Here is a 27,684-nt window from a genome sequence, read left to right as displayed (position 1 = left end):
AGATTATCTCTTTCTGAGGCTGGAATGTATAAAGAGCCACATGACACCCAATGATGTCATCTTTAAAGCAGGTCACAGTTGCTGCTGTATGTAGATGAAGTCCTTCTATTAAGTATTTAGCATAATGATTTTTTTGAAAATCTATTTGCATCAAATAACCTGCTCTTCTACCAATATGCTTAACCCTATCACTAGACTGCCTCAAAGAGAAAATCAATTCACAGCTCACATATGAAGCAGTCTCTGGGTGAGCCAGGATGAGCTGCTGGTGCTGCCTCAGGAAATGAGTAATTATAATTAACTCATAAAGAGTACAGTGATGAAGCCCCTCCCTCCTCCCCAGGAGCTATGGTAGAAATGAGAGGATTTCTTCAGACACAGAATCTACTCTGAAAACAACTCAGAGTTTTTAGCACGTTAAAAATCAGACCACCATGATTACAAAATAAAAGCTAAAGCAACTTCCTTTAACTCCTAACACTATTTTATTTAATGGAATAGAAAGTTTCAGAATAATTGAAAACTTACTGCTTCTGAAAAGACTAAATTTTATTTTCAAAAGTTGATAGGGAACTTTCTTTAATTATTTATAGATGTTTTAAAATCAGGATGAAGAAATAACTAACATGTTATTTATATAATCTGTATAAGTCGCTGTAAGAGATAACATACAGGTATAGGTTTAAGGAACTTATGACGGGATGCCTATTTTTATTCTGAGCACCAGGCTTCATTTCTAGTTCTATTTGGATACATATCCTAATTAAAAACGTTCAGTAATAACTGATAAACTGCCATTCAGTGACCTCGGTGGGTTATTAAAAAGGAGAGGAGCATGCATGGGAGGAAAAAAGTGGGAAGAAAAAGGGGAAGACTCAACGAGGAGGGAGTGGACGTGGACATGATCAAAATTCATTATATGCATATAGAAAATTATCAAGCAAAAGTTGTCACAAAAGTTCTAAATACAACACTCAAATATTAATATATCCCATTGCATATAAACATGTAAAAATAAAAGCAAATAAAAATCAGAATGCTATGTATGCAACAGGATAAAAATTGTTGCATTGAGTGTTTGTGTCACCTTAGTCCAACTTCAAGTTTCCCTAAGGAATCACTTTCCTAAAAGCCCTTGGCCACCAATGTCCATTTTTCCTCCTCTCCGTGCAGCAAGATTAGGAACTACGACCTCTGTGGTCCAGATTTGCCTCCATGCTCGGGCGTCCCTCAGCTTTGCCTTTGGGTGAGACCAGCATCTCTCAGTGCTACCTGTGGCTGTTAACAGTTTCTGATTCTACAGTCTAGTAATAGAAAGCTCAGCATTGCCTCTGTCTGAGTTATACCCAAGATCCTCAAGCTCAGTTTGGATCTTTCTTGACTCATCTCTCTTATCTCCCAAGAAGGAGTTTCTCAATCAAGAAGAAAAAGAAACTATCTACTAACTTCTGAAAACCCCACTTCTAACAACATTGTTTTGTTGACTGGACTTGGTTGGGCTATAGTATATGTGTGTGTTATAATATATATATATATATATATGTATATATATATATACATATATATATACATTCTATGATCCAGTTAGCATAAGAAGTTTCATGTGCAAACTAAGTAAATAGAACATTCATTTGTACAATGTAGTTCTATAATATAGGCCTATAAAGGAAAACGCCAAAGCCTCAGCTAAAAGTAGCCACAGTGCTCTGCTCACTTGTGAATTCCAGCGCATGCAATTTTTCTTTAACAACTCTCCAACTGAATTTCATGGATCAGTTGTCTGCTAAGATAAAATTAATATTCTATTTCGTGGAGAAAGAAGCTTGGAAATGTGGGAAAGTATACTTCTTTTTGCATGTGTAAGTGTGCTGTGACACAGCAGAAATCTCCCAAGTCCTAGGGTGAGTGAATTGATTATCTCATCTCCCTTCCAAGTAACATCTGCTAATATCTATAAAGCTACTATTTCTGGTACCACCATCTGGAAAATTCTGCTCTAGAAGATATTGTAGCAGTTAGATTTTATTAATAATAAAATGTTTCAAGTTTCTACAGAAGTAATAAAACACAATCTGAGTATCTCCAGCATGTGTGTTCCAAGAGTGGCCAGTCACGCTCAGGGAGTTATATAAATTCAGCATGGGTACAGGTTGTCGGGTTTGCTTGCTTTACTGGTAAGCACTGTGTCCTGGTGTCCTAGTGAGGTGGCCCAGCACATAATAGTCTCTCATTTATTTGCAGAAAAAGTGAATGGAATTAAGGAGGAGGATCTAACCCAGGACATGAGTAACTGTGCCCTCTACCCCCATCAAAGATGTCTCATTCATAACAGGCAAGCCCAGACAAGCAGCTATGAGAGTAGAACTCCTCCTCCAGTCCCACCACATCCCGCCTCTCTTTCGACCCTGGTACATTCTTCATTCTTACAAAATGAACACAGTGATCTCATGTGGTCTGGTACAATATTAATGAGGGTGCAGTCTGGATCTAAGAGAAAGGCCCACCCCATTCTGTCACTTAAGCTGTAGAGCACAGACAAGACCAAGCAAGGACAAGGGCCAGGTCTGCGCTTGAGGAAATGGAAACAAGATGAGATTTCTGTTGTATGTACTATGTTTATCGAGTACAAGGTACCTGTGCTTTGCATCTTCACATAGGCCTCTACATAAACTTTCAGTGCCAAAGCCATCTTAATTACATTAGGAGAGTAAAGGAGTCAGCGATCAATGAAATCACACTTTTGCACATCACTCAAAAATTTTAAAATTTTTGTTTATTTCTTATGTTTTAAATATCCATATCCGTTTTAAGTTTTGAAATTATTATTATTATTATTATTTTATTTGGTATGGGTGTTTTGCCTGCAAATATAAATGTCTGTGAACCACATGCATGCTTGGTACCTGCGGAATCCAGAGGAGAGCCACCATGTATGTGCTAAGAATCAAACCCAGGTCCTCTGGAAGGGTAGCCAGCATTCTTAAATGCTCAGCCACCTCTCCAGCCTCATAGCATTTTGTCATTTTTTTTTTAAATTAAAACATAATTGCATCACCTCTGCCCTTCCTTTTCTCCTTCAAATTCCTCTCAGGTCCTCCCCCATACCCTCTTTTTCTTCAGTTATTATTGCTGTGTGTGTGTGTGTGTGTGTTTTCATAAATACACAAATACAACCTGCTGAGCCAGTTTGTGTTGCTTGTATTTAGATGATTTCAGGGATGACCACTATGTGTTGGGTAACCAAGCAGAGGCTCATCCCTAGGGAAGACTAATTCTCCATTGTTCAGCTGTCATTACTTGCCTGTAGGTCTGTCTTTGTGTAGGGTTGAGGCCCCATGGGAATTTCCCCTTCCATATTAGCATATCTGTTAGTGCTGTCATTGTTCAGGTCTTGTTCAAGCAACCATATTCAAGTATCATGGGTACAGCTTCCTTGCTAAATCTAGGAGACAAATTCTCATGGCAGGTTTCCTTGTCCTCTGGCTTTTACAATCCTTTTTTTTTTGGGGGGGGTGAGGGGGAAGAAAGGGTTTATTTCAGCTGGCTCTTACAATCTTTTTCCTCACTTCTTCTACAGTGTTCCCTACGCCTTGGAGGTTTTTGAACCCCAAACCAAGACAGCTTGCCCAATTTTAAAAACCTGCCAGGGGGAAAAATGTCTTTAAACTATAAAGTTAAGGAATTCTGGGGAAAGAAGTCTGTAATATGAGTAAATAAATAAGAGTGTGAAAACACTTTTATACAAAAATATCTTCTTGCACACTGTCATGCATTGTTGTACATTATTTAAAAGATTCCTGAAACTTTGCAAATTTATTTCCAGTCACTCAGGTTTAAGGAGGACTGTATATGCTCCTATAGAAATCAGAATCCTTCCTTTTTAAATATGGTTACTCTATTCTCTGTGCTATTTGTGGGTCTGAGGCATGGGGTGGAAAATGGAATTTGGGTACTAAAACACTAAGACTCAAGGGACCTAAATTTGTAGCAGCTGGGTACAAGCCTATAACACGCCTCTGACCTGGAAATTTAGGTTATTAAATTATTAAATGCACACAAGACTTGCATTATCTACAATTATGACACTTGAAGTTGCGCTGGAAAAGGCCCCAGCAACGCCGCTTTTAGGACCCAGTGTGCCCTCATCTTACATGGGCATGACTTGACTGTAAACCCCTTTAGTTACCAGATTTCTCCTGGGGGATTTCAAGTCTGGATATCAGAGACCCAAAATGAGTGGAAAGACTTGAGCACGATGTGAGACAGGCTGAAGGTCTGACTTTAGGGCTATCACTGACTTTTGAGGTATTTGGAAAGCTTTGGCGGGTCTAATGGCAACCATTCAGCGGATGTCTAGACATCCTTGCTAAAAGCTAGGGCCGCTGAGACATCAAAAGAGCAGACAACCCTTTTCTCCATGATGAATGAGGAGCTAGGACCTTCAGGTGGTCCAAACGCCTTTCCTGGAACTTACTCACAACTATAATCCCTTCGCTTGAGACTGAGGTGACCCCTGGGGACTGGGTTTCTTCAGTTGCTGGGACAGAGCTCACCTCTCTTTCTATGGACGAGAGCCTCCCAGTCGTCTGGGAAGAGGAGAATGATCTCACCTCCTTCACTACGCATGGACTCTGATTTCTTGGGAGATGCCCACTCATGCTCCGGCAAACACTCCTGTTTTGTTTCCTTCTTAGAAATTAAAAGTCTTTGGTAAGAATGACACTAAAACACATGTTGAATGACGTTCATATACATGTATGTGTATCTGAATATATAGTTGCTTGCACATACGCACATACACGTTTATTCTAGGACAAGCAGACTCTGATGGATGAGTTTGGACTCTCAGACAGATGCTGGGCCCCAATCAATACCAAGTCAAAAAACCTTCCTTTCTGCAGTGTGCAAATTTCCCACAGGGCTACAGCAAAAGTGCACCGAACACTACCAAGAACAGACCCAACCATTTTTTGAGAGCTCCAGGCTCTGTGCGGAGCTTTACAGATGGCATGCCAGTTCATCCTCACAGCAATACCAGTCCTTCTGTGAGGTGGGTGTAAGTTCCAGCTGCAGAAGAAGGACTTCTCAAGTAATGTCTTAGGCTCATGGAAATAGTGGAGACTCTATTTTAGGCACACGTTTTAATCAAACCAGCAACTCAGTCCGTGTTCCATACTGCCTCCTACAGGCTGGAGGATAACATGAAGCCCATTGGGAGGAATGGTCTAGAGGGGCAGGAGGGGTCTTGGCAACCATGTCAAGCCAAATGGGACTAAAAACTCCTCCAAAGAAGTTTTCTCCTAAGACCGGAGAGTTTTCTGACTTTGTCTGCAGGGATACATGCTAGTGACTTCTAAACAGGTTACAGGCTCAGAACCTGAACCTGATTAGACAAAAATTCAAATCCTTTAGGCCTGAGAACTAACTGTATTTTAACATGGCAATCTGACTAATACAAAGAACACACTGTTCGTTATTGTGAAATCATGAATGTTTCTGAGGTAGAAAAATTAACTTTTCCTCACCCTGACACCTACAATTTTCCCAATAACAGATCCCCAATATCAGTTGCTATTCAAGTTTCTTGTTTCTAAACCAAAACTTTCCAGTTACCACAAGATGCACTACAGTATGAGGGCACTTAATATGCAAATTGCTAACATAACTTAATATTATCTTCCCTCCTGTTGCTCTTTAATTTGGCGCTGAACAGCTGAGGTTTGAGATTTTAATCAAAGAGCACGGAATAAGGCAATTTATAAAATCAAATGGGTTTTTTCAATTGTTTCACTCACTGTTTAGAGCTATCAAACTGTAGCCTTATAAATCAGCATTAGCCGACTGCTACCCCTCCAGCTTGGCCATGCCTAAATGCAGGCTTGCTTTCAAGAGACGTGAAATGATGGAAGGGAGAAGCATGCAAGCTCCAGACCAATGCGTAACCCAAGGGCACTTGCTTATCTTTTAAGTTTCATTCTCGTCATCTGTAAAATGGAGATAATTGTGCCTCCTTCGTATGGACACTGAGAAAACCAAATGAGGAAACCGATGGAAAGTATTAGCAAAGGGCTGGGTGTGTAACAAATCTTCAGCTGAAATTGAGAGCTCATGTTTAAAATGACTGCTGTGATGGATTCTAAAGCAGACATACTCTGAGAACTATATTACCCACTATGCTCTGCCAAAACAATGAGCAGAAGCGCTCAGAAGCGCCATTGTCAAGTCAGTGGAAGGACTCAGATCAAGGAGCTGGTTTCCCATGTAAACCATTCCCTGTGATGGGCAGCCGGGGCAAGACAGGCAGTAACTGCAGCTATGACACTGGAGAGCAGCTGATCTAGTGCAGAGAAAAGTCATACAGTTAGTCGATCAGAGTCAAGGACAACGATAATGGTCAAGGCAGTGACAGCAAGAGGTTCAGCAAAATGGAAGAGAAGAAGCATGAGTCAGGCCCAGGGAACTCTCCAGGGTGACAGCAGTTTTCGCCTTTGGCTGAAGGCCTGAAGAAGTAAAGAACAGATAACATGATGTGACTTGATGACATGCGACCTGATGGACTGAAGCACCAAATCTCTGAGCGGTTTTTGTTGGTCATTGGCAGGACCTCCTGTCTCTAAGACAGGCTTAGTTCATGTTGGATCAGGGCCATCCTATTCTCTGCATAAACCTGAGCCCCACTCACAATAGGCAGGGAAACCAAGCCTCCCACTGTGGGCCTCCGGAGAGGACGTAGGGTGCAGTGTGTCTAGCAGGTAGCTCAAAGTAAATCAGAATAGTCCACTTTATTTCCGTGTGGGCTGCAAGCCCCAAATGATGTAAAGATTCTGTTTCTGCAAGGGCCCCTGTTGCTGTGATAATCACGGAATATAATGAACGTTTATCCAGCTACAGTGACTTCAAACCACTAAACACATTTTTTTTTAATTATGCCTTGTAGACTAGGGCGGTAGCTCTATGGTAGAATACTTGCAGAACCCATGTAGGCTTGATGTCCAGCATTGAGAGAATACAATTAAGTCGTGGATATTTTGCTGTCCTGACAGCCTGGAGGCTTGGAAACAGTTCAGCTTCTAATATTGCTTAGGGCTTACAGTTTGCATCTATCTTATTTTTGTACAGTTGGGTCACATGACTGCCATCACGAATATCAAAGTCAATATAATCAATGACCTCTATCAAAGTCATGAATATAATCAATGACCCCTATCAGAACTCCGAGCAGGCTCTGCTTGTTTTCTGATGGCAAACGTCAGTAATGATTCTTTCATAAAAATCTGTTTGACTCCCATGTTTTGTAGAAATCTAGAGACTTCTTTGCCCTTCAACCCACAGAGCTAAAGGTGACTATCAGATTGGACAAAGCTTATGGAAAAAAACCAATCGACAGGGAGAAGTTTGCACGAACTAAGCTCCTCTATCAGAAAAAGACGCAGGGAACTCGGGAAATAGGGTGGTTTAAAGGGCTCAGTAGCATGAGCAGACACAAATGAACAGGACGACCCACAGGTGTAGGAGAGCAACCATTTACTCAAGTGTTTACCAAAACACTTGAGGTGCTCGGACTGAAGGAGTGTGGCAGTGAAAAGGTGAGGCTAAGCTCCAGCCTAAGATTTCAACAACTACCAAAGGCAGAAGAACACACCCAAATGATGGGTCTCTGGGCGGCAAGGCCGCTGATTGCCCTGAACTGGGTCAGAGCAGCCCTTCTCGACCTTTCTAAAGCGGCGACCCTTTAATATAGTTTCTCATGTTCTGGTGACCCCAACCATAAAATTCTTTCCGTGGCTACTTTACAACTGTAATCTAGTTACTGTTATGAACTGTTGTGCAAGTATTTCTGAGCACAGAGGTTTGCTGCAGCGGCCGCGACCCACAGGTTGAGAACCACTACTTTGGCAGGGTCAGTGAGTGTGAACCCCTGCCTCACAGACGAAATGATTTCTGAAATCGAGTTTCCATCCTTCAAATAGAATCTTCACAATCATTTAATTGCATTTTTTTTTCTATTGGCATTCACAGCAAAGGCATCCTAAGCTCTCAATTTTCACTTCCTTTTTTGCTCATAAATCAAGCTCTGCCCAGCTCGAAGGTCCAGCATTTCCCAATGCGGTTCTCTGGCGCCCTCTAGTGACCGGGAGGCCAGTGACCGTGAATCAGTTCTCAAAATGCCCAGTCAAAACCGGATCTGCCTCTTCCACTTCCCATAGCTGTAAAACCAGCTTACTCTTTCTTCTAAAGCAAAACAAAACGAAACAAAACACCGTATACCGTCACAAAACTGTTAGACAATATGCCAACCCGTGTAGTCTTCTGAAAACACATTTCAAAGAAAGCAACATTTGTCTGATCTCATCACATGGCTGGAAAAAGCAGGACCGCAAAGTAGAGAAAGATTTTTAAAAAATAATAATATACTTTACATAATCACCTCCTCCAAACTTTTCATCGTTTCAGTGACTACGTATGAATAAATTATCACAGTGCGAAACTCACTGGTCTCCAGTTTACCAGCCCCTAGTGATGACTTCTCCCCCTCATCCCGCCAAACACACAGGCATATTGAGAGCTTAAGAAACCCAGGCTTCACCCATATCCCTGCACTGGAGAGTTCTTAAACTGGTGGTCAGTGAGACAACCATAGTGTAAAAGACCACGTTTCTCCTTTACACCCTCTTCATGGCCGACATCCCTTCAAACTCTGGACTCCAGGCCTCTCCTGGAGAACTGTGCTTGTCAAGGACTGTCCCGCTGCTGCGGGTTTCTCTGGGCCCTGGCAGCAGCCCATTTAGCCACCGGACCCTCAACCCCTATCAGCCGTTTCAGTTTATGATCACCTTCAGTATTTCCTGCCAAGAGTTCCCTTTCTAATCCTGATGGCGGATCTGACTTTCAAACCAGATGAGTGTCACACAAGTGCACACCAGAGGAAACACGCCACAAGAACGGGGGGGAAGGGGCTGCGCCCACCCCAGCGATAGAGAGGTGAGATCGCACAAAGTCCCCTCTCTGCGGATGCAGTCAAGTTCAGAGCCCCAAGGTTGGTTCACTTGCAGCAAATAGGCAACACAGACATCACCCTCGCAAACAACCCAGAGGCCTTTTCTGGGAACCAGAGCCTGGACTGTCCGCGCGTGGTGCAAGCCAGTCCAAGCGGGCTGACGGGGCACTCACCGGCGTGCTGCTATCGGAGAAGGTGTTCATGCTGACAGAGCTGCTCAGTTTGTCTGAGGAGACAGAGGGTGGGGACGGGCTCCTCTTCTCCAGCGGGTCCTGCCTCTGCAAGTACTCTCGCCATGCTCGCTGAATGCTGCAGAAAAACCCAGCAACGTGTCACTGTCAGCCATCACTGACAGACTGGGGAGGGCACAGGGGCTGGGGTTGGTTTTAGAGACAGGGAAACTGCAAGACAGAGTGTGCTTCAGGAAGGGACACTGGGGCTTTAGCTCCATTTTGGCCACCGAGACTGGATTTCAAAACAAAACAACAACAACAAAACCAATTAGATTGTCTCTCTCAGACTTGACTGGGCTAACTCAGTCTTAAAAAGTCAATTTACTCGGGTGGAGGGGGACCCACATCAGTTAAAGTCACACTGGTTTACACACTAAATGCTTTCTCATTTATGGGACACCAAATCCTTCTATTTCTCATCTTTGAGAAAAATGAACAGGCTACTGACTATATATTCATTCATTCTGGATAGAGACTACAGAGCACATTTCTGGGATTCGGCTCACACTGACCTCAAGGTGAAGGGTGGCAGTGTGTCTGTGGGGCCAGATGCAGTGGTCTGGTGGCCCTGAGGAGGGGACAAGACCACCTGAACATTACAGTCATTTACTTGACATGCTCTGGAAGCTACAGAGGTATAAAGAAATGCCTGGAAGTGCCCTGTGCTTTTTAAGACACTTAAGTAACAGGTCACTGACTTTTTGTTTTGTTTTGTTTTGGCTTGTTGTTGTTTTGAGTTTCTCTGTGTAGCCTTGGCTGCCCTGGAACTCACTTTGTAGACCAGGCTGGCCTTGAGCTCACAGAGATCCATCTGCCTCTGCATTCTGAGACTAAAGGTATGCACCTCCACATTCGGTTTTTCCTTTTTTTTTTTTCCACTTGAACCTGTGGTTAATATCAGAAAGAACAACAACAACAAAAAAAAAACCAAAAAAACAACAACAAAACACATACATACACACACACACACACACACACACACACACAAAAACATTTTGAAAATAGGCACCTGTCCTGTTACTCAGTGAAAGTTAAGGAACTTTTCATGGACCAACTTTTCGTGGCTCCAACATTAAGCTTTAATTCAGCGAATGTGATGGAGTTTTTTCCTGGGCACGAATGTGCACACCAACTACCAGGATTCAGGATTCTGAGGTAAGAAAGTAGACGCCTCTGTCCCAATCTCTGTTAGACTCCTAGAGGCACCAGGCCTCCTGCTCTTCTTCCATGTAAGATGAATCACTAATGTTACAGGCATATGACTAAACTGATACCTCTTTCTCGAAGACATCACCTCTCATCAGCCAGCAGATATAAAGAGCAAAATATCCCATCATATTATTGAACTTGCATTGCTTTTCTAATTAATCAAGGCTTTGTGAGTTATAATGCCCAAGGAAAATTCCAGTAGGTACTATGAAAGCCATACCTCGGATTCAGAGGCCAAATCCCTGAGGCTATGAAGCTTAAGCATGACGGATTCTGCTTGGAGGTCAGATTCCTCTTCTAGGACCTTGTTCTGTGTTCCTGGTGGTTTGTGTAAAATTCCAAAGAAAGATTTTTAAGGCCTGTGGTGGTTTGAATAGGAATGGCCCTCATAAGCTCATTTATCTGAATTTTTGGCTACCAGGGAGTGGCACTATTAGGAGGTGTGGCCTGTAGCTGGATCTTTGTCTACTTTATGGGGTATTTCTACCATCCTTCTCCCTTCCAACCTTTCAACATTAGGTAGGAGGGAAATAAAGGCTAAAGGGGCACTCTTTAGCAATGTTATCTTTAGACCACTTCCTGCTGATTAGGGCTTCAGGTTCCCTGGGGCAGTCTTGGTGTCTTCAGGATATCTCCAACCAGAAACAGTAGGAGCAGCAGCACTGGATACACCTCTCTCAGGGCTTTTACGTTTATATACCCTCTCAAGAGTCTCCAGAATTCCAAACATCGTACTCTTGCAGAAACTATCTGCAGCTGTTGTAAAATCACGCTCCTGCCAGAGTGCGAGGCAACGCATTGTCTGCTGCCATGGGCAAACCTGAAACAGCCTTATGTCCCACACCTGGGGTTAAGACAAAAGCATTCCCATGAGATTTCTATAATTGTAAAGAAGCTGAAATTTTCACTACAGTGGCCTTGTTGGAGTAGGTGTGGCCTTGTTGGAGGAAATGTGTCATTGGGGGTGGGCTTTGAAGTTTCAAATGCTCAAGCCAGGCCCAGGGTCTCTGTCTGCCTTCCTGCTGCTTGTCGATCTAGATGTAAGCCTCTTGGTTCCTTCTCCAGCACCACGACTGCCATCATACACTCACGCTTCCTACCATGATGATAATCGACTGACCCTCTGAACCTGTAAGCCAGATCCAGTTAAATGTTTTCCTTTATAAGAGTTGCTTTGTCTGGTGTAGCAATAGAAAGCCTAAGACAAGAGCCCTCCTCATACAGCTCAAGCCCCCCTAAGGCAAGCTCTGATTCTGTCTGAATGATTACTGCTCACTGCTTGAACAAATCCCTTTTTGATTTCTTCCCTGGGTTCAAGGTTTTAAACAGAATTTTTTTCCTTTGATGTTTTATTTTTCTAAACCCAATTTAAAGTCTTACAGACGGCTGGTGGTCTCACTGTTTCTTCTGTGACATTCTTTATCAGAGAGCAAAAAGCTTTTGGAAGCTACTTGTGAGTAACATGATATGAAATTTTGGCTATTTCAGAGTTCAGCTAACACTTCAGGAGCATTTGGGATAAGCCTTATCTTTTAAGTCTCAAAAGATGTTCCTTTTTTTTTAAAGTGAAAACTTGAAAAAAATATATTGATGGCCTAAATAATATCCAAAATTTTGTAAGACTCCAAGGCATCATTCTCTAGCCTTTGTTCTAATAAAATCAATCAATCAAGCAAGCAAACAAACAGAAAACTACCTTGATCATTCAGAAAATAAAGAAAATGTGCCATTTAAAGCTTGTTACACTTTAACATGCTGAACACCAGGGGGCAGTATAACACTTTAGAGCCTCAAACATTGTTGCACAAACCCAAAGTAAGGGGTTGCAAAGAAGTTGATTAAACATCCCCCTTCCCTCCTAGTTTTATGGAACCCAGAGGGTGACATAGTAATTTTTCTTACATCAAAGATTAATAAAGCAGGGTTCATTTCTTCTAAGTGGATAGATATCTTTCATTGAAAAATACTGTAACAATATCTAATACCTTTTGAATTCTATGAATATATACAGTAAAGTATTAAATATTTTAAATGTGCATTAAAAACATTTCTATGCTCTCTTAATTTCTTAATACACGTTATTTTGTTTTTGAACACCTGACTTACAGCTATTGTGCACATATATAGAAACAATTATATGTAGTTAAAAGAATATTGTCCTATTATTATTGATCTTTGTAATTACAATCTTAAAGATCATATTGCAGATTGGATAACGCCTTTAAACTTATTTCAGAGGTTAAAAATAACAGGCCATTTATTCATATTAGGTTTTTATACTAAATTATGACATTATATATTTTTTTAATGGTCTCTGGGCCCGAGAAAAGTATTTTTATCCAACACTACTTATTCACCTTAAACTATGCCTCCAACATGACCAGTAAAGTGTTCCAGTATCAAGTATGGTTAATATCATCTTCAAATTCTGGAAGAGAAGATTAAAAGAGAACCTTGACACTCCTCACTTACTAGTCACAGGCATCACTTTTCCCTGCTAGCTTTACCATAATCCCCAACTCAGGAACCTGTTATGGATGCAGTATAAAATACAGATTGCCTTGACAGTTTTATTTTTTAAATTAAGCTATATTATCACATAATGCTTTAAAAACTGGTTTAAATAAGGAGACTATCTTGCTTACTCCTACATCATTTGTAACAGAAGCTAAACATTTTTTTTAAGTCATTTCTTCTTAGGTTATCAGTTCTCATTTCTCATTTCTCATGTGATTTTCTGGCTCTGACCTTTGTCGGTTTATTTCCATATTTTTTATAGCAGGGGCTGACAGTGAGTACCATTCTCATTGCTACTGGATAGCCGAACACCTGAGAGCAGAAGAGAGGGCTTCTATAGGTGGGCTGAGATGCTCAGGGAAGATTTCGGGGAGTTCTGGGTTTGAAAAGTTCCTAGAAGGTGGATTCGAGGTGAAAGAAAAGGCATGAAAAAGGGTAGTTACCAGGCAGGGGGCTCTAGTGAAGGTGGTGAATCTAACAGAATGTGGAGACAGCTCCCTCACAGCTTATAGTTCAGAGAAATTGAATCTTAATTCAGTAACACTCTTCTCATCAGGAAGACAGAGTTTTAATGAGATGGGATCCGTAGGAAGCCAGGAGTCCAATACGAAAGAGAGCTCCCCCAAGATGCTTTTAAACACTGAAAACCAAGCCCATCAGATTGTGTCTCTTTCCAAGAAAGTCCAGTTTCCTCCCACAAGACTAAAACCCTGGGCGAGATGATCGGCCACACGTATGTGCCACCGTCCTGTAGTTGTGGGATGATGGTGAGTCACTGATTAACAACTGTTTCTAACACCATGTTTAGAAACAGCTTAAAGATAAAGTTCTGCCTCGAGAGGAAGTGTGCGTGGCATGATAGATGCTCTTGCCTGCTTTCTCTTCTCATTGGCTGTGACTTAAGGAAAACGTGGCCTGCCTTTTGCTCTTCCAAAACAGGGTCATAATGCTACGTTCTTCCTAATTCTTTCAAGAGGTCAGCTGATAGCATATGCTTGCCAGTTAGCTGCACACCTGACAAACAGAGCAGGTCTGTATACGCTATTATCACTACTTACAAAAACACAGGACATAACGCTTTCAGGTTACGTGCAAATCGCATATCGATGTGCTCTTCTGGGTTCCTAAAAACTCCACAGGCTTTGACTACCAGGTAGACATATAAATATTCTTGAAAAAGATACATTTTTGCAGAGAAGATAGAGTAGGATGAACTCTTTTCTCTGATGCTCTCCCAGAAAGGTCATTATGGACCTGCTAGGGACAAGCTCGAGGGAGGACAGAGGCTGCCAAGATTCCCGATGCCACATGGTAGGTGAGAGCCGGGCTGGGCTTTGAATCTAAGGCGCTCACACTCCAAAGTTTGTAATCTCAACCTCTCTTCCCACTTACCTTCTTGAAGTGGAAGTTTCCGGTTTCTTTGAAGACTCAGTTTTGTCATGTGATGTTTTGCTGCAAGCTGGGCACATGATATTTGGTTGGAGGCTGGCTTGTGGGAGGGCACGTGATGTTTTGCTGTGAGCTCTCTCGTGCAAGGGGCATGACTTTGGCATGGCATACATTCTCAGCTGAGGAGAAGAGATATATAGAGGCTCACCCATATTGAGGGTTTGCTTTTTGGATCTACATTACTGTGCTGATCTTTGTGCTTCGATGCTTGACTTTGCAGAGAGAAACACTCCAGAGAACTTCTTGGGGCAATCAAAATGAGTCTTGTGGCTTTTGCTGACTTGTCATGTTGCTAGTTGGTGTTGGCCTTTGGACTGGACTGCTGGTATCCTGACAACTGAGTTTGGTAATCCCCTGAAGGCCCATCGACCCTAATCAGCAGGAAGTAGATTAAAGAGGCCTACAGCCCTTTTCTCTACTAATCTCCTCCCTAAGGTCGGTGTGGTTGGAAGGGAGGTAAAGGTGTTTAAAAAGCTGGAATAAAGTAGGTTTGGTGAAAAACATACATCTTCTATCACACTTTTGGCTGCAGTCATGTTTTAGTAGTTTATGATAAAACACTGACCAAAAGCAACTTTGGGAGGAAGGGGTTTATTTAAGCCTATGGGTCCACCATTGAGGGAAGCCAGAACAGGAGTTCAAGGAAGGAACCCGGAAGCAAGAACTGCAGCAGAATACATGGAGGATGCTGCTTACTGGCTTGCTTCTTTAGTTTTATTTCTACAACTCAAACCACCTGCCAAGGTATGGCACTACCCACAGTGAACTGGATCTTCTGATATCAACTACTAATAAGAAAATGTTCCTGAAAACACCCACAGGCCATAGGGATAGAGGCGATTCCTCAGCTGAAGTTCACTTTTCCCCCAGGGACCCTAGCTGCACCAGTTGATATAAACTAGCACAAGCAGGTGGATATTATGCTTTAACAATGCGATTCAGCCAAGCTTTTTATGAAATATTGTCACAAATTCTGAAAGCTCACAGGTGTTTTTCCTTGCAATTTATCTAAACTTGTCAAATATATATTTTAAATGAAAAACAATGATTAAGGTGCAATACACTTTTAGGTTGTTCTATCAGAAAATATTGAGTAGCGGTTTAAGTTGGGAGACGTTTTTTGACACTCACAACCTGTAGACTGAGGCCTAGACATGAAGTGTGATGCTGAGGGGACTGAGAGATGGCTCCATTTTCCACAAGGCACAGACATTCATTTGCTGGACATGTTCATGACCAGTCTGTTCTAGCCTCCATTCAGAGCATCCTTGTCTTTCCTCCCTAGGCTGGGCCAGCATCCTTCATGTGGTGCTTTCACTTGACAGTCTGATGTAGGCTTCTCCTGATGTGTGGGAAGCCTGCCTTTCACTCCCACAAATACCTTCCCTAAATTCTGCGTCATCCTGATTATTTTTCCCTCTTGACACAGCCCACTGATCATCCAAGTCTGAAACTGAGAATGGCCTCCTCCTGGCTGTGTTTGTGAGCCAGGTAACATGCCTTTGCTGGCACTTTACATACCCCCTCCCCGTTCTGTCACCTATTCAGGCCTCCAGGTCTTTCTTCTGACTTCACCCCACCATATGACTGCTGTGCTTCCTTCCAAATGCTTTCCTTTTCACAGTGTCCTGCATGTGCGCGAAGCCAACTGAAGGAATCCTGTCCTGCCCCATACCCTGTGCTTGAGTTCACACTCACTCGGTCACACAGGTCAGGCTGCTGCAACTGAGAGACGTTCTCTTCTTGCTCGTCTTTTACAATTCGGAGATCTGCCTTCTGAGAGCTCTTGCTGCCTTTGCTGTTCAGGGCTTCCCACCGGCTGTCCATAGCCTGCACTACAGTCTACAGTGCCTCTTCACCGGGGAGGAGGGAGAAGTCTCCAGAAGAGTAGATGGATGATAAAATGACCCCTAGTCTTCTCTTTCATCAGGAGCACACTGATCTTCATGCTGTCACCACCAAGAGAGGTCGGAGCCTAAAACAAAGCCTGTGACACTGGAGGGTGACCCTAACTGCTCAGACAAATGCCACATTTATACTAGCTCCAATACGCCTGATCATTATCCCTTGGGAAGCAAGGATGGATGTGCCCTCCCCTGTAAAGGTACCAAGGTTTGGGGGGGGAGTTGTCATAAAAGACCTCCCTAGAAGAGCAAAAGGCACAGCCAACGAGGGGATGAGGCTGCATCGTTGGTGAGACCTTGGGGTAGGCCCTGTGGCCTGTCCTCCAGGACGCCAAGCCTTGGAGTCACCTGAAAGGATACAGCTGCCCAGAGGCCTAAGTGCTCATCTTTGGCGGGAAACCTGGACGGAGTTGAGTACAGGGTGGGTAGGACAGTCTGGGACAGAAAGGAGAAGAGGGGAAGGAGGGGAGAAGGAAGGGGAGAATAGAGGGGGTGAAGGTGCGGCTGTGTGCCCTGTGCGCTCTGTCTCTGCCTTCTGCTGCTGTCGTCTTTGCGTGTGTGCGTGTGAGTGCATGCGTGTGTCTGTGTGTGTGTGTGTGTGTGTGTGTGTGTGCATGTGTGCCTGTGTGCCTGTGTGTCTCTCTAAGGGAGTTGTGCAAGCTGCCCTGGGAGTTAAGAATTTAATAACCAGATTAGACAGAACTCACTGAGCTGGAGTGAACTCTGATAGGACTCAAATTCCATTATTGGGCAAGATTGAGTTCTCTCCCCTCGGCCCACTAGAAATGGGGCTCAGAGTTATTAGGAGAGATAAAAAGCATTCATTCATACTTCACTGAGCTGAGACTCCTCCATCAAACCAGCAAACAAAATCCTAAAGCCTCTGCTCTCTCGGCCAGCTGGACTCACAAACTCTGAGATTTATTTATTTATTTATTTATTTTCCTCTACTTATTCTTCCTTTTGCCACCCGTTCCTCTGCCTTGATATATTGGAGAGGATGATTATATATATCATATATATCACAGCAACTTGCCTCTGCTGCACCTTTTCATTTAATAGAACTCATCTTAATGAGCTTCCTAACAATCCTGCAACCTGTGCTTGCTTATACTCCAGCATGCTCTGCAGTGAGAACACACTTGCTCTCACGGAGCAATTCAGTATCCAGATTAATTCCAGCCAGGAAGGGAGGCACAGAACTTCCTAGCAGGGTACCTGGCTTGTTCAGAAGCTGTCTCTGGCTTATCAGGAAGGGGAGGCTGGCTGCTCCCACTGTGGCAATCTTCTTAAGGGTGTGTATGGCTGGTACAAATTGTAGTGGTGTGGATGGCTATTTTCTTCCCTCAGCGGGACATTATACTCCTGTCATTCCATTCCTGTTTAAATCCTTAATCTAGCGATGACATATTGTTCAAAGCTGCACACCCCCTAGGCATCCTTCTTCAGAGCGACTTCCTCAGGCGTCTCTGCAAATGATCTGTAGTTCTCAAGTTCAAACATGTTTGAACTCTATGGGTGTTAAACTTCTTAGACCTTTAATAGGAGAGGGGAGGGAGAAGGGGGAGACTGTGTACCAGCATTGGCAATTCTCATTTGTGTCTCTGAGAGAGACGTGAACTGAGAGGGAATCACAGAAATTAGTCGTGAGTGGAATACTCTGGTAATTACCAAGAAGATGCTGGTATCTCCTTTCTCTCCTTAAAACACCTTGCTCAGTCATAGGGTTTATTTCCCCAGTATTATTTCATTAATGTTACAGCACAGTTAGCACTATTTCCTGGTGATAGTCCCTTATAACAGGAGGTGAGGCTCATGTGGGTCTGTCTTGGGAGAAGCTGTGCAAAAACAACCTCCCTTCATGGGAGCAGGAAAGATAAGGGTCATTTTCCCCAGCATGGGAGGTGGGAATGGAAATAGGAAGAAATATGGGATTTAAAATACAATGTCTGTGCAAGTATGTAAGGTGATGGCTCCAGCAGATAGATGAAAGAATGAAACATGATAGAAACACTTGTGCTAGACTTGAAAGGAAAAAACAGTGTGTGAAAATTTCCTAAAATATTTCCGACAATTTGCCCAGTAGATGGCGGTATGGGCCATAAGCATCTCTTGCTGTATAGGCCCTGGCTGAACCCACAGCAGCACATAGATGTGAAATAAAGAAATGCATGTTTCTGTTTCACAACGCTGTTTGTTAACACACACTCACACACACACACACACACACACACACACACGTAGAACTAAACACTTTATGTCACGTTGCAAGGACTCACATTTTCACCTTTGATTCCAAGGGCTGTAGGCTGAGGGGATATTTTTCAATGTTATTCTCCACATCTGTGGCCAGCTGGTGGCTAGAAAGAGAAGTAATGTGTCAATATAGCTCAATCCAGAAGTTCATTGTTTACAATGATAATGCTTCTAACTTATATGATTTTGAAAAAGGCCATGTAGATTTATTAATGGAATCCTAAAAGTGACTTCACTGTAAAACTATTGCCTTCTCTGCTGCCTTTTCTACCCATCTCTGCTACTCAACTAAATATTCACAGCTAAAGCATGAAAACTGACTCTTTTGGATAAATAAAGAAGAAAGGTTGGCCTTTCCCAGAGGGGTTAGACCCAAGGAAAATAGTACACACCTTGGAATGACTAGGGATTTATAGAGAACTTAAAAAAAATTTTTTTTTGAGACAGGGTTCCTCCTCCTCCTTCTTCTTTGAGACAGGGTTTCTCTGTGTAGCCCTGGCTATCCTAGAACTCACTTTGTAGACCAGGCTGGCCTCGAACTCAGAGATCTGCCTGCCCTAGAGAACTTGTTTTAACCCCTTACTTTCTTCTTATTTTTACCCCTTATGTATCCCTAAAAAGGCCACTTGCAAGGAGCTGTCTCCTTCAATCCTGTAAGCTCTCCCTGAGCTCCCATGAACTATGAGCAGCATGGCCATAGCTTCTTGCAGATATGGCGGTCCCTCACTGGGTGCTCACTGGCCAGTCTGAATGCTGTCCTTGCCTGGGTTTCAAAGAGTGGATAAGAAGTTTAGAGTGAAATAACAAAGCATAAAACAGAAATAGAAGTAGAAACAATCAAAGGCTATTTTTTTTTTCAGAGATAAAGGGTAATTTAGCAGAAGTGGGTGATAAAAAAGGGAAGATAGAAAGAAATAACTTAGAATAAGCAGGAACAAGATTTTGTGGTCATGATGTAGATGGAAAATCTGAAGCTCAGTGAAGTCCATCCCACACTGCAGAGAACTGCATTGACACTGTCTTGCTACATGCTCTCGAAAGACACTGGCTGACAGATCTGATATCAGGCTTGAGATACTCTGATTCAATGCAGTTTAGAGTTTGGGCCTTTTATTGTACTGTCCAGGATCCATGCCCGCACTCTTGGATAGTTGTTTGCCCTCTGGGCACAAAGCTAGAGTCATGTGGGAAGGGGGAACCTCAAGAGAGAAAGTGCCTCCACCAGACTGGCCTGTAGGCAAGTCTGCGGGGAAATTTTCTTGATTGATGTGGAAATGCCCAGCCCACTGTGGGCAGCGCCAGCCCTAGGCAGGTGGTCATGGGAGGTATAAGGAAGGTGATTGACAACAACCTAGAAGTAAACCAGAAAACAGCATTCCTCTCTCTAGGGTCTCTGCTTCAGTCCCTGACTCCAGGTTGTTGCCTGAAGCTCCTGCCTGATTGCCCTCAACAATGAGCTGATATAAACCCTTTCCTCCCCAGGTTGGTTTTAGTCGGTGCTTTATCACAGCAATAGAAAAATCAAACTAGGATATCAGTTATCGTGTACATGTAAAGTGTGTTTGGAAGAAAAATTTATGTGTGTTTAGGTTTCTTTAAAGGCCAGTGGTGACCTACGAAGCTGTAACAATCCACCAGTGTATGGGACCTCCAGTAGGAGAGCCAAAGCTGCAGGGAAGCAAAGGATTTAGAGCAGGGATTATAGACAGGAGGTTCGAAATTGATGCAGGAAATTTAATCACACTGTGGATCCTGAGATTGTGCACTGGAAAAACCTATTTCTAATTGTGGTATGCCTCAGCCCTAGCACACAGCTTTAATCCAAGAGCTTTCTGTACACAGAACTAAGTAAAGTTAACCCTAGGTCAAGAGGCAGAGCAAGCAGCCAGTTGACCGGAAATGAACATAGGGAGTGAAAGGAAGTCTGGAGGACGGATGGAGAGACGCGCAGGAAGTAGAAAGGAGGAAGTTTTAGTTTGAGGGTTTTTAAGGACAGCATGGAGAAAGGCTTTTTCCTTCTGAAGAGGGAAGGCCAGCGGGGTGCTTTCTCTGCCTCTCTGAGCTAGCAAGTCTTTATTGGTAAAAATCGAAAGTTTGGGATTTTCTTTTTTTATAACAACAGGAATGAGCAGAGAAAGGGAGAATAGTTAGACGGCTACACACGTTAACGAGAACCATGATTAAGACAGCAGAAAAACAAAAAAACAAAAAAAAACACAGACATGTAAGGGGGAAAGTGATCTAGAGCTAGCCTATTGGGGTCACTTGAGTAGTCTTTCCTATACCCCTACTGAAAAAACATGACAAGGCAGGTAAATTCTGTATGGCCACGAGGTGGTGCCATGAGCCCAAAATAGCTCAGCCTGATTGATGAGGGGTAGGAAATGTCCCTGTGGCACTGGTATTCAGAATTTGCTGTTAATTCTTTATTATTCACCCATGCGATTCCAGGAATGACTCAAAGCCTAGGGTCAAAATCGTGAGATGGCTTGTTCTCTCAGTCTGGGAGGTATGCGTTATAAATGTGGGTACTGTGTATAACTGTGTGTGAGCGTGACTGATGTTATTAAAGAGGAGACATAAGCAGAGCCAATGGGGGGGATGAGCGTGCAAAGACTCACTTCAGAGTCACGTGATCTTACAGGGCAGCAGCCTCATAGCAAGGGTGTTTTAAAGTTTGAGTCTCTTCAGCATGCCATGAATTCGCAAATTGGCAAAGAGTACTTGAAGTAGACAATATGAGCTGCAATAATCAAAGACAATGACAGCACTATTTAAAAAAGAACACACTTAAATGGCCTGATTTGGGCATTTAACTTAGACATTACCAACAAGCTATGAATGGCAAACATCTACTGGATTAAACTGACTAGTGCTGGTGCAGTTCATCAATAATTTTCTGTAGTCATTATATGTCAATACAACGGTGGACCACGCAGTCACAAATCTCCTACCAGAGATAGAGCCTAGTTCGATAATCACAAAAAAGAAAGGCACTCAGACTAAGGCCTTTCTTACTTAAGTTAATAAGTAATTCTCACAAACAGTAGACTCCCAGGAAGCCTCCTAATTAATAGCATCACCATTACTTGTCTCCATTTTTGGACACTTACCAAGCTCTATTGTATCTGTGTGTATGTGTGCACATGTATGTGTATACACACATGTGTGTGTAAATGCCCTCAACTGGCCTTACACGCATGGAGCTGTAGCTTCCCTGCCCTTCACACTGACTGTCTACCACAAAACCCTGTTGAGCATTTGGAATAAATGTAATGTTCCAAAGGGGAATAACCGATCAGCTGCTTTGACACAGCGAGCACTTAACTTACGGTCATTTTGAATAGCGGAGGTGATTTACATCAGCACCTAAGTCAGCTACCGCTGTAACGAAATACTCAGCTGCTCACTCAAAGCACCCCAGGTTTTTCCATCAACTCTGACAGTTTTCAAGGGCATAGTCCTGCCTGGAAGCAGACCTGGAAACATTTTCCAGCAATCTATGCAAATGTACGAAGAAATCCATGTAAATACTGGGTCTGGTGCCCATCGCATCTGCTTCCTATCATTGACAAGCCGGACTTAAGAGACCGTCTCATTGGAAGCTTTTCCCTGCATGAAAGGGCTTGTGCCTGCCTGTGGGTTTTGAAGTGAGCCTGCTCCCATCCTGGAATCTTCCACCCTCACAGGATAACACAGCAAACCTGCAAGACCAACAGGCCACTTTCAGCTGCTTTTAGCTTTCCTGGGTCCCTGGATAGCACAAGAGAAAGAATAAGCTGGCATTGGGGGTGGGGTACAAGCTCCCACATACTTCACTGTTGCTCACGTGTCTTCCTGAGAGCAGAGGGCTGGGGAAATTTACATGGTGGTGGTAGTGGGAGATTAAAATGGAGCTGTGGTCAATTAGCAAGGAAAAAAAAAACAACTTTTGGAGTTCATTTCCTACATCTAAATCAATAATGAAAAACGAACACAGCTCAGTTGACTGAATGAATGGGCTGCACATCACAGAGGCAGTGTGCCCTCAGAGAATACCGTGGCTTGGGGAGTTTGTTGAGTAATTGCAAAGACTGAAAAGCATCTCCTCCCTGGTCCTCAGGCCAGTGCCTCCTCAGAACCACATGAAAGGAGCTGTGAGATGCTGTCTCCAGGGCCCCAGATCCAGGTTGTCTAGGGTAGGGCTTGAGCGGGACATTTTTGGTAAGCTCTCTGGCTGACTCTAAATATTCAGGACAAAGAAGTGTTATGTAGACCTAATGTCATTATAGCATCCATAGAAGAAAAGTCTTCCCCAAATGAGCTAAAATTGTCATTATTATTGTTTACATATACATACATAAATGTGTGTGTGTGTATGTGTGTGTGTACATGTATATGCTAGTGAAAGCGTTGCTAGGAAATGGTTAACTCTTTTAAATTTAAGTTTGTTTTCAATGAGTGGAGAGAGCTTGGGCACACTAAGGGTGACAGTCCTTGCTGCGCCATCAAGAAGCCTAGAAATCAGGCCCCAGCACTCATGAGACAAACTCAGAGGCTGATGCATGCCTGTGACCTCAGCTCCCATGTGCTAAAGACAGGGAGACCTCTGGGCTCCTTAGGCCTGCAGCCTAGCCATGGGCCCCAGGTCCAGGAAGAGACAGATAGAAACCTCTCGGTCCTATTCAACAGTAACTAATATAGTGCTCTTTCTTCACTCTTTCTCTTCCCCAGCCTTCCTTCCCCAGCCTCTGGAGACTCCCATTCCACCCTTCACTTCAATGAGATCAAATGTTTTGGGTTCGATATATGAATGGTATGAAGAGTTCTTTCAGTATCTGACTTGTTTATTTAATATAATGTATATAAGCTTATCCATATTATAAATGATGACAGGATTTTATTCTTTCGTAAATGCATAATATTCCATCCTGTATATGTGCCACATTTTCTTTATCTGCTTATTGCCCCTGAGGCCATCACCATGTCTTGGCGGTTCATGATGTGGTAACCATGAGAGTACAGATGTTTATTGAAAAACTGTTTTCATTTCTCTTGGATGTATATTTTGTAGTGGGATTTCTTTTTTATATATAATTTATTTAATTTTTATTTTATGTGCACTTAGTGTGAAGGTGTCAGATCCCTTGAAATTGGCATTACAGACAGTTATAAATTAACTGCCTTGTGGGTGCTGGGAATTGCATCCAGGTCCTTTGGAAGAACAGACAGCACTCTTAACCACTGAGCCATCTCTCCAGCCCCTGTAGTGGGTTTTCTAACTCATAAAGCTGCTCTACTTTTTAATTTTTGGAGAACCTCCACAGGATTTTCCTTAGTGAATAAGTTCCTTTATTCTTATTTACTTATCTTATGAGACCAAGCGTAATAATAATACCCTAAATCAAATGTGTACATAACTCAGAAACTTCATCTAACCAATAGAGAAAAACTGTCCTTTAGTAGGTGATGTGACAAGGCCATGAACCACAGAAATGAAAAAACCTAAGATGCTCTGTCCAAACACCCACTTAGCTGTGAAGGGAGGGGGACTGGCACTTAGGGTGCCGTCTGTCCTGGGCCATCTCGCTTGATGCCTTCAAGAAGATTTCCCAGCTGGTGATGATATCTTTCTTTATTAAAGATATTTGAACCTGGGTCTCAGGTGGTTAAATGATGTATCCAGATTCACAAGGCGAGAGAAAGGCAGGAAGAGAAATTACACCTAAGGTGCTCCACTTACAGAAATATTTCCCACATCCTGGCTGTTTTCCCTTCTAGGGCACTCCTTGTACCTACCAGCTCAGTTCTTAACCAAAGCATCCACTCTGGTGTAGTACAGGCTGGAAGGCTGTTTCCATAAACCCTGTTCACTAATCCTTGTTCTGCTTCTCAGAACAGAAGAGCAACTTAGCTGCTCCTTAGAGACCATTCCTTGAAGCCTTTAACTGCAGCCATTGTGCTTCTTCTGAGACTTCTTTTCTTCTTCCCCAGATGCTCGTCTTTAGTTCTTTGTAGCAGTTCATGTGATTTGAGAGTGCTCACGGTTGTAATTTACCTACTTTTGTATTCTCACAGCTACTAACATTCTTTCTTCAGTGCCAGAACCATGCGTGACGTGACACCCATACATGTTGGCAGTACATGAGGCCTCAGCTGATGGTTGTTGACGTAAGGGAACTGGAGGCCTCCGCCCTGGGTTTTATTCTGATCTTTACTAACTAGTGGAGGATAAGTAACTTGGAGAAGTTTCTGGAACTTCTCTTTATCTCCTTTCTTAACTGTAAAAAGGTCATAATCCTGCCCATGTCAAAGGCCATAATCAGAGTTGGATGAGGAAACGTCTGTTAAGCTTTAATAATAGAGACTACATTGTAAGCCCTTTTCCTTTGTCTTGACATCACATTTGTTCATCAGTTGGACATATTAGTGTTTTAGAATCCTTATAAAACTACAAGCTAAAAGTAAATAAGCCCTTGAAGCCTTTGGTCTCAAGTGGAAATCGGATGGGATTCTCATACACTCTAAATGTATTCATTTTTTAAAAGGCAAGTGTAAGATAATTTATCTTTCTGGTTTGCTTTTTGTAGAGCAATTTTTTTGTTTTATTTCATGTTGAAGTGCTATTTTGAATGTACATTCTATTAGTCTAGTTTGCCCTTGCATTGCATCCAAAATTATGCTTTCCTGTGGTTAAAACCAAAGATAAAACAGAGTTAAGTTTCAAGTTCTTGGACCTTTACACCAGACATCTTTGCATTTCATTGCTTAGTTAGTGAGTAGAACTAGCCCTAATCTATCTACCTATATCCCAATTGAACACCTTTCTTAGCCCAAAGATACCATAAGCAAGTGTCAAATTTACTTATTCGTTTTTGTCTTGTCAGAATTTATTTTTCATGTCATCTTTCCAAGCTAGCAAATAATGTAACTGTCTTTGAATGTTTACTTACTTCTCAAGCAAATATTTTCCATCATCAACTTGTTCTAAAGAATTCTGTAATCTTTTTAGTTCTTCCTGTAAAAGAGAAAAAAACCACAAATTAATATCTTGTGTTTTAGTCAATATTGTTTGAGATCAGTTGTTAGCAACATTGAGGTAATGATTGAATTCTGGAGAGGGGAAGTAGCAATGATTAGGGCTTTAAACATGCAATGTCATTTAATAATTGCTTTACTTGGAATATGATATGTAAGTCAACTGATTTTTTTTTCATCACTGAAAAGAATGCTTCTTACTATTTTTCCATGATGGGTATGTTTTTATGAGTCCACATACATACTCTTTCCAAATAGGAGTTTACAGTAGATTGCTGTTCGCTAAATGTGGCTCTAACTAGAGTGTGTGCTGGATTTGGCCAGCCAACAAACATTCTTTCTTGTATCATGGTAACCCTTTCTATGTAGTCCACATGTGCACTTGTACACACACACACACACACACACACACACACACACACACCCCTCCTCTGAATTTTAAATATTTGTAGTCACGGTGATCTCATTTCTATGACTAGAGGGATATTACATAAGTTGATGTGGGTACTTGACAAGACTGCAAACAGATTCTCAGTTTTAATAATCACTGAAGAGGAAACTAAAAGAGGGTATGTGGTATTCTGTTCCCGGGATGACCATTCCCTTAGGCCGTACTATGTGGCCTGTCCGCTGAAAAGGCTGATGTGACTAGTCCCAAAGGGAAGCCACAATCCCTCACTGCCTGAGGGGTATTGATCTAGGATTTCTAAGGACGCCAATAACCCAGGTGCCCAAGTGTCTTACGTAAAGTGGCATAATGTTGGCATATCTTTGTGTATACCTTACACAGCTCTTGGCACTGCTTGAGGTCATAGCTGCACTGCATTGTGCATTTCAGAACTTGACTCAATGCCCACCTCTCTCCAGTCCCTCTAATCTTAACGGCTGGGCTGTTTGCAATGCTAGTTCTTCATCAGCAATAGCCTCTTCCTTCAACTGCTCTGACATTCCCTAAGTTATCTTGTTTTAGCAGACCCATGCCTTGTCGTTTTGGGACTAGCTAAGTTAAGGCGAGAACGAGATCAACAGCCTGTCTTGAGAAGAGTTTGAGCAGTTGGAGGATTTTACTAACGACAAACGTGGCCGAATCCCTCTGTCTTCTTTCCTAAGCCCTGTTAGGGAGGCACTATTTCTTCCTATGAGCTCCGTGGTACATGGGCCAGAGACAGGAGGGGTCCTCCTTACCCCTGATACGTCTTCTGGGTTCTCTCTATCCCTACACACCTCAGTTCTTCTGGCAACATACCAACTGCCCCTTTGGGGCTTTGTTTGCCCTGTCTGTCATTCTTACTACCACTTCTCCCTACTTCCTGTGGAATTTCATCCAGTCTAGATAAAGAAGTAGTTAGATAATTGATAGTTTGGTAGATAACCAACAGTCCTGCAGAACACCCTTCTCAATTTTGTACTTAATATTTTGCTATTACAGTAAAATTCTTCTTTCATTCTATCAACTTATTCTTCACATCTGTTTTCTTCTCTCCAGGGTTTTCCACTTACTCTGTCTTATCTCACCACACTTTCAATGGCACAATCAGGAAGTGCAAGTTATAGAAATAGTGGTGCTTAGACTCACTTTTATGGAGAATGAATTTGTGTGTGAAAAAAAAAATCTTCAGTTATTCTTGAAAGCCAGTGGTGAACTTTCAGGCCTCACGCATTCCTTTTCACCCTACACATTATGGTTAATAAAGAGCACGAGCTCTTGGTAGTTTGCCCAGATTCTCATCTACCATGTGCTGTGACGTGTGCAGTTGAGAGAAGAGCAGGAAGGAAAGGGTTCGAACACCCTGTGCCAGGCACTTTTCTCCATTCTTCAACTGGGGGACTTTCCTGGGTGGGACAGGCTTCATTCAACCTGACCATGGATGTTCTAGGAAACTGTATTAAACAGAAGGTCTAACAGAAGGACTAACCCAAGCATTCTGAACAGCTGCTCTCCTGCCTGGGGACTGATTTAAGCCTTTAGCTATTTCAGCTAGCCATACAAAGCCTCTCACTTCAGCTGGCCCAGAAGTTTCAACCCTTGTCCTCATCGTCTCAGAGATGAATTGTGAAGTTTGGTTGCTCAACAATCCCAATTAGAGTTTCGTTTCTGAGA

General features: G+C 42.7%; 1 protein-coding gene across 1 annotated transcript in view; it reads right to left on the bottom strand.

Moving 5' to 3' along the window:
- The window catches only part of Schip1 (schwannomin interacting protein 1), a 722,809-nt gene that overhangs the window by 539,537 nt on the left and 155,588 nt on the right, over positions 1–27,684 (bottom strand). Inside the window, exons 2-4 of the mRNA XM_060378408.1 lie at positions 25,499–25,563; positions 18,590–18,670; positions 9,172–9,307 (exon numbers count right to left, since the gene is read on the bottom strand). Of these exons, the coding sequence (XP_060234391.1) occupies positions 9,172–9,307; positions 18,590–18,670; positions 25,499–25,563 (282 nt within the window). The remainder of the gene's footprint in view (positions 1–9,171; positions 9,308–18,589; positions 18,671–25,498; positions 25,564–27,684) is intronic.

This window comes from Meriones unguiculatus, chromosome 2 (genome assembly GCF_030254825.1).
Source record: "Meriones unguiculatus strain TT.TT164.6M chromosome 2, Bangor_MerUng_6.1, whole genome shotgun sequence".
Lineage (NCBI taxonomy): Eukaryota > Metazoa > Chordata > Mammalia > Rodentia > Muridae > Meriones > Meriones unguiculatus.
This window is presented reverse-complemented; position numbering and strand designations above follow the sequence as displayed.